General features: G+C 41.7%; 1 protein-coding gene across 1 annotated transcript in view; it reads right to left on the reverse strand.

Moving 5' to 3' along the window:
• Window positions 1-8,340, reverse strand: part of JARID2 (jumonji, AT rich interactive domain 2) — a 99,957-nt gene that overhangs the window by 36,530 nt on the left and 55,087 nt on the right. Inside the window, exon 4 of the mRNA XM_009706104.1 lies at window positions 3,194-3,423. Within this exon, the coding sequence (XP_009704406.1) occupies window positions 3,194-3,423 (230 nt within the window). The remainder of the gene's footprint in view (window positions 1-3,193; window positions 3,424-8,340) is intronic.

The following is an 8,340-nucleotide window of genomic DNA, read 5'->3' on the forward strand; positions in this document are numbered from 1 at the left end:
CCGATGCATCCAACCTGTCCAGATCCCTCTGTAGAGCCTTCCTACCCTCCAGCAGATCAATGCTCTCACCCAACTTAGTGTCATCTGCAAACTGACTGAGGGTGCACTTGATCCCCTCCTCCAGATCACTGATAAAGACATTAAACAGAACTGGTCCCAGTACCAAGCCCTGGGAAACACCGCTGGTGACCGCCCACCGACTGGATTTAACTCCATTCACCACCACTCTTTGGGCCCGACCACCCAGACAGTTTTTTTACCCAGCGAAGAGTCTGCCCGTCCAAGCCACGAGCAGCCAGTTTCTCCAGGAGAATGCTGTGGGAAACGGTGTCAAAGGCTTTACTAAAGCCCCGGTAGACAACATCCACAGCTTTTCCCTCATCCACTAAGCGCGTCACCTTGTAATAACAAAGTGATGGACATTAGCCTTACATGACTCAAAGTCTCGAGCTAAAGGTAAAACTAGGGATACAAATAATCTTATCTTTGCTTTTCAGCTATCTTCTCGGTTTTGCTGACATATATTTGTCTTCAAATTCGACTCTTTTCTCCACTTTACCAAACACTTGGCCTTGCAGTAAAAGATGGTATGAGAGATTTTAAATTTTGTTGTCTTTTAAAAAGCAAATGGGTTCAGCACGTAGCCTTGCAGCAATTTGTTGGATTTGAACTGGTCTACATACACACCTCTGCACAGCACCTAAGATCCAGCCTCCAGACACACACACGCACACAAAATAACGCCAACAAACAACTCGTTAGATAACAACCACTCTAATAACAGCAACATTAGCAATACCAACAACAGCTCTGGTCCCAAACAAGCTCAAGTTACGCAACTGATCTTGAATTCATTCATAAAACTACTTCCTTCTTGAGAGGGGTTTTGCAGAGCTCCATTCCCAGGTCGGGCCAAGAGAGGGCGCCATTGAACTACACTTCCTTGGCCCACAAGCCCCCGGGAGCAGGGGATCTGGGAAGATGGCAAGGGAGGAAGGGAGAGAGAGAGGGAACGCATGACAAGTGCAAGGGCACAGCAGAAAAGGAAAGAAAGAGAGGAAAAAAGAAAATCTCGGGTAATTTCTAGCGTTCTGCCTTCATTTTCTGTAAGACTGAACAAAACAAACCACACGCATAAATAAACCATGTAAATGCACGTGAACAAGGGGCATAAAACAGACTGGAAGGAGGACGAACATGTGGCTGGCACCCTGGGAAAACAACTCTCCTTTTGGAAAATACTGAAAAAGTCAACAAAGACTCAGGGCGAGGGCAAGAAATGCAGCAATCTCACATAACTGGTAAGTCTAAGGTTTTGCACAAAGCTAAGTCCTTCTGTCAGGCAAAATGCATAATCCACCTTTAATTAGTTACGGCCATGTTTTCATTAAAATTGGTAATGTTACTGTGGATTGCAGAAGAAAATTTAAATGCCTAACCTTTAAAAAAAAAAAAATTGTCTCAACTTACAGCCCCCTTATTTTCTGAAGCTTGACGACCACACTCTGTGAGGTGTCTGTGCGGCATGACCCTTGGTTGTACTGCATTGCTTTTAGAACTTCTCTCCATTTTGCATAGCACAATTGAAAACATCTAATACTCTACGAAACAAACCCCCCTCGGAATGTGGACGAAAGTCTTCTACAACTGTCTTCTCCCTTCTCAGAATTACCTTCACAAGTGACAGCAGTTGACTTCCACGAGAATTTTAACCATTCATACTCTGATGATACAACTTTAAAGCATTTCACACAAGTGTTCCGGTGAGTTAAAATAATTAAGTATGAAGTGCATCCTTACATTTTGGGAAACTTCTTCAACATGAAGAGCTCACGGCATGTCACAGCAAGGACCATAGGATGCTGGTAGTCACAAAAAAGAAAGCCAAAAGGATGCAAAAGAAGGCAGGCATTCAAGCTGATGAGATAAGCCAAAATTGCCACGGGGAAATGGAGAACGCAAGTCTTACAGAGGTACAGAGAAATATACTGTAGATAGCCTTCAGGATCTCAAATTTGAATTAGAAGGTAATACAAATCCAGAGGAGGCATTTCAGGAGAAGCTAAACACCACTGAAGCACAGGGTATGAAAGATTTCCTCGGCAAGAACACCACTCTTTTTCTTTTTGCCATTTTTAGTTTCCAAGCCTGTGACTGAGAGGTGCCATTTAAGGCCTTGACGGCTCTACAAGATGGCAATTCCAGCTCCACTGAAGTCCAGGCCAGCCTACTTAGAAGATAAACCTTTAGATGCCAGCAAATAAAGACTGTCTCTAATTGGTCTGTTGAGAATTAACTAGTGAAAAAAGATAATAAAAATACAAGGCCTAAGTGCACCAAGCTTTCTGTACTGCATTGCCCTGGCACAGATACCCTGTTAATCCAGTCCCAGATCGAATAAGGTCACTGACCAGGAATTTTGAAAGTCTTTTATAAAACCTTATTTGACAGTTGCTATTTTAGGAGCCCTTTGATCCAATCATCAGAAATAGATGGAGACGCATCCTGCCCAAATGCCAGTCACAAGCACCGGAAGATTGGTCTGCTAAACTTCCACAGGCAAGTGCAAGTCAGGCTGAGACAATCCTCTTGCTGAATTTTTTTGCTAGTTTTCCACCAGGTAACATGAAACCCTGAGTTTCTCCCCACCTGGTACATCCACTGTGAAGGAGGCAATATCCTGGAGCACCTCCTTTATGCATTGGGCAAAACATTTTTCCCCGGACTCCGAGGTTTGTGTTGCCCACGTTCAATACAAACAAAACACCGGAGCATAACGTCAGCTTCTCTACAAGGCCAGTGAGCCTCTAAGATAACGTGAGCAGCCCAGCCGTACACAAAAGGAGTTCGTTTTTCCACGCGCTGCCAGCCTTGGCACTGTCAGCAGAGAGGCCAACACGAGTGCCAGTCAGAAAGGATTAATAAATAGCAATGTGAACTTTACTCTTTCATACGTATACACTGGATAATAGAAAGACAGGGTTGTAAAGCATACTTTATCATACTGACTTCCCGAGTATGTATCGCTTTTCTTTTTTCCTTCTTTCTCTCTTTCACTGAAAATTAACCCCCTGCTGTCACCAGAGCATGCTTTTAAGGATTGCCACGTTTCTACGCCAGGCAGTGGAAAAGGGAGCTAGCACCTTAAAAGTCTGCGTTTCCCATGTGTCCACAGTAGAGTACAATTCATTACCTGTTTCCTTAAGTCCTGAGCCGATCTATGAAGAGTGTGGTGGTTGCTAGCGGTGAGCCCTTTCGTGAAGGAGCCAGTGTTTGTAGTAGGATGGTGATTAGCAGCAGCCTGGTCTTTTCGGCTCTCAGCCTTATGTTCGCTGTTCCTCTCCTTCCCTGGTGTGGCCTCTTTGCTTTTGTGTTTCTGAGCAGGTTCTTTCTCCTTCGATGATTTGCTGGACCCATTGAAAACTGAGAAGAGAAAAAAATCAGACTATTAAGGAAAAAAAAAGGAAAAAAAAAAATAAAACCCACAACCAAAACATACAAGACAAAACTCTTCACTCAAAACAACCCAACTTTCTCTGCTGTCAGTGTTGGGTATTTAGTGAGAGTCGTCTTGTATCTAAAGTAAAATCAATACAGAAATAGAAGCACTATTTTGTGTATTTCTGTATAGGAACAGATTTACTAAAGTATTTCCTCTGCTTGTTAACACACATTATTTTCAATATCCAAATTAAAACATACAAGGTATATTACTGTTTTGATTGCTCTAAATTTAGACTCACCAGCTTGATTTTTATTTATGACAGTTTTAATTAACTTTTCGCTGTTGCAGCGAGGGAATTTTAAACATAACCCTAAACAGAAAAGGGATTTATTTTTACATTAATGTAAAGGAAAGGAAACGTTCCGTGAAAAAGCATGTTTTGTTTTCATCAATATCCAAAAACAAACCGGACAGCAGTTTGCCTATAGCAGACAAGCTGCAAATAGAAAAGGGTACTTCTGCAAAGAAGGGAAAATACTCAAACCGTTTAGGAACATGTCATATAAGGTAATGCTGGGACCTATGCTGAGAGCCCTAGCCTTCTGCTGAAGCAAAGGAATAAGAAAGCACAGAATAGAAACACTATTTTTTGTACAATAAATATTAGGCAAACATATACAAGTCTATCTCAGCAAGTTTTGTTCCTGCCCCTCTGCTGAGTTTAAGAATAGTCACTGCTGTTTTGCTGTCAGGGATCATGAAAAGCTGAAGTTAAAAAAAAAAAACCAAACCACAACACATTTCTCTGTTTGTTAATCAAAAATGTGGTGAATTTATGTCAGTGCTGCCCCCTCTTCAGTGAAGCACTTGACAGAGGTCCGCGAGGCTTGTGATCCAACACCCATGATGGCAAGGGCTCTCCTGCCTTCTCTACTCCTCTACTCTTGGTTTTTACCCCTGCCTTTTTTGCCAGGGTTTAGGAAAGGATGTAAATAAGAAAATTCATTAATACTTAGCAGCACAAGTATCTAAAAATCTTATTTATTACACACAACACACACCATCTGTTTGGGACTATCAACTAAATGAACTAAGTTTTCTTGTGAAATTAAAACCTTCTTTTGTCACTAAACATGATATACCTACGATACATACCTTTTTATCTAAATTGTGAAACTTAGCTGTCTCTACAGATGTCCTGTAGCATCAGAGCAGTAGCAGCAGTAATAGTAGTAATAATAAACAACCGACAATCCTGCTGGACTGAAGAGGAGCATCTAAGCTGCCTTTGAGTAGACACCGACCTCCAAACCTTCCCCACCAGCCATGTGCCTTCCCACCGCACCTCCAAAAGCCAACACTCCAGCAAGCTATTGACAAATTTGTTATTCAGGTCACTTATCATATTCAGTCAGTCCTAAGTGTTGAAGCAGGTTATGGAAAAAATAAAAAATGGCAATTGCTCTTGCTCCTCTCTTCTTTCTCTCTTGCATGAATTGAGTAAGATCGAGAGAAAAGCCGTCGGCAGCGAAATCACCGCAAATTCCCCCGTGGCTCTGTCACTTGTGAGCTCCGGAGCAACCGGCGCTGCCCCAGCCAGCCAAGGATTTCTCCGTGATTTCAGTGAAAGTCGCATAACCTCCGTGTCTCATTTCCAGTGATGGAACTGATAATAATTGCCAACCCCTCTCGGGGGGTTCACGACAATACATTTATCCTCCTTTGTAAGGAGTTCTCACATCAGATGGAAGGCTCCACAGACACCCGAAGCGTGACTTTTTATTCTTAATAAGAAGTAGCGCAACCAACCAATGGCAGCTTCGTTAATATGTATTTCATCACCACGAGTGATATTTTCCTTCGGTGGGAACAAATTGTACATACTGATCAGCTCATAAGGAAACGTTAAGTCAGAGAGATTAGTTTTCTGTATTCAGTTGCCACTTTATAAACCGAAAATTACTAAAACAGAAAACACAGCCAAAAAGCCAAATTGTGCACTTTTATGTTCACCAAAAAAAAACCAACCCAGCGAACATGAGACAAGGTATATTTTATATGCAACAGCTCATTAATTTTAAGTGTCGTGGGAACCCTGCCAGTTTTACCCTCTGAGTAATTATCTTTTGTCTTAATTTGTAAGATTCTTGAAAGGGAGAAGAGAGAAATGGGAGAGAAAAAAAAACGTTCAGTCTCACAGGAAAAGCTTAAAAAGCTTAAAGCCTGAAAACACAATAAAAAGGGAGAGACATAGATGCAAAACAGTCCTAGCCAAGCTGTCTCTAGTTAAACAGTAGACATTATCAGTTTCTATAAAAATCACTGTTCGTTTCTTCCAACACCTAGAATATTGTTATATTCAGCTAGATAGGTATAAAAACCTTTCTACAATACTATGTTCTGCAAAATTCACAAACGCATTATGTGAACAAAACTTTAACTTGATCAATTACAAAACACTATCACAAGCCAAGTATTTAAGGGGAAAAAAACCCCTCCCCTAAACTATGACTTTGCTTCCATCTGAGTGAAAATGTAGAAGTTATTTAGACAATAAACGAGTTATTTAGTACAACACAGGATTAAACTCTGGCCCTAATAGCTAGTAAGACAGTTCGGTGAAAAGAGGAAATTGCCAGGAAAGACCAAAAAGCCCCCCAAGAAATCTCATTGTTGTGAAGAGTAACCGATAACAAGACAGAAACACCCACTTCTCAAAGGAAAGAAAACAATAAAATCCCCCCAAATCCAAACCTCTGCATTACTGAGATCAAATCTGATTTCACAATAAAATTATGACTAATTCTGTTGTGTCTTCTTATGCAGCAAATGGCATTCTCCTCCATGTCTGCCACCTCTTCAATATTTCGAGGCATTCAGGAAAGCAGAAAAGGCGTACCTTAGGCTGTACTAAGCCCAGATACTGATATGTCCCAGCTACAACCTCCCATCCTAGAGATAACTCTGACACCCACAACATCTTCCACTGCTCTGCTCCCAGTTATTTGTTCTCCTCGTGAGAGAGTAGTCAATAAAGGTTTCATCCTTGAAGCAATAATTTCAAAAAAAAACCAGAAAGACAGAAAGAAAAGCCCAACCCACAAGAGTGGTGGAACTCACATTATTAAAGCAGAAATCTTTTGTAGTCTTGAATTATGATTATTTTATGCTACCTTACCCAGCTCTATATTTCCAGAACAGCTTTTAGTTAAAGGTAAGAGCACAAACTAACGAATAATTAAAAGTGCAAGTAAATTATTTGTGTTCAGACACTTCCAACAGAATAAACGGATATCTTTTTATCCATAATTACCTGAATGCTCAAACTGCCGCGTCCACCAAAGCAATTATTATTAAGCTGAAACAATAGGAGTCCCAGAGTGAAATACTTGTGGGTCTTTTGGTTAGTAGTGGTGATCAAATGCAAAGAAACTGAACCACTATGTTCAAAACTCGCAAGCACTGGGGGGTTTTAAACCACTGAGATAATTTATGGCAGCAGAGTAAAACCTTATGGCAGGCGTGATCCCCACAGATGCATCACAGAGCTCTCTGCATCGGGGGAACCGGACCCCGGGCACCAATATTCACCCAGGATCCCATACGGGGACTTTGGGGTACCTCATTTGAAGTGGTGATAAAGAATCCTTACGCAAACCGACGCAAACTGTGCAAAGTGGGCGTGCACTAGGTGCAGTTACAATAATGGCTAAAAAAATTTTTGATCAAGTAAAGCCACAGACGTGCTCAATTACTACAGATTAACTAAGCGTTTAGTACAGGAATTGACACTGCAGTCAGTGATAAACATTTACTGTGTTTTCAGCAATTTTCTGAAGAATTCCTACAAAGTAATTTACATGCAAATATTTTATAGGATACATGCAGCCAGCCATTCAGAAGCCAATTTATAATATGTACAAGAATCAGACTTTCACTGCGTAAGCAGCAGAATTACTGGGCCAGGTTCAGCCCACTGCTGACTCCGTGGGCAAAGCTTTCTCTCCCAAGCCCTGCCGGAGATTATTCCTGCACCCGACACGCTTTATACTTGAGATAACGGGGGAGTGCGTTGCAGGGACGGCAGAGGACTGATGTATGAACCCTTTTGCGTTAGGTCAGTGGCTGGAAGATGAAGGCACGGACCATACCTGTACACGTAACGCCGTATGTTGCAGAACTTGTGCCACGTAAAGTAAGTGATTGCGCAGTCATAAAACTATCCAAAACAAAGAGGGAAGATAAGAGTGAAAGGGAGAAGTTTTGTTTTTAGAAGGAGAAAAGGGACCCTTGCCAATGTTGTGAACCCGAGCCAGCTATTCCAATGCAAACCTCATGCTGCTACACAGATCATGTTTGGGAAGAGATGTAATATTAATCAACTTTCTGGCATTAAGTATCCGTTACTGTACAAAAACATTCTTGCTCTGGCTTTAATTCAGTTTTAAGTCACTGTGAAAACATTTATGTAGCTTCTCAAACTGCCTTAAAGGACCTAGGCAATAATTCTTTTCCCCTCCCAGAGGAACCAAAACAATGATGTACTTCCATAAACCAGAGTATTTTAATACTGCTGATTGTTTTCCCTAAGCGTTGGGTACGTTCAGGCTTCTACAAACCATTTCCAGAGACAGAAGCAGTCTTCTGCAACCCCCCCAACACGACCTACCTACTCAGGGTCAGTGGCAAAGGTGTACTTCAGGAGAAAAGGACACCACAACTTCGTATGAAAACGTGGGGTACTGCTGTTTCCACGCTTCTCCGGCCCCAACCCAACGCTATGCAATTTCTCCATGGACAACTCTGCAGTAAAATGTCCAGAGCTGAAGTCAAAACAGGAGAACTGCGGCAGATAACACTGAATTTCTTTTTGACAAGGGCATGGAGTGATAGGA

The sequence above is a fragment of the Cariama cristata genome, unplaced genomic scaffold (genome assembly GCF_000690535.1).
Source record: "Cariama cristata isolate BGI_N322 unplaced genomic scaffold, ASM69053v1 scaffold9350, whole genome shotgun sequence".
Taxonomy (NCBI): Eukaryota; Metazoa; Chordata; class Aves; order Cariamiformes; family Cariamidae; genus Cariama; species Cariama cristata.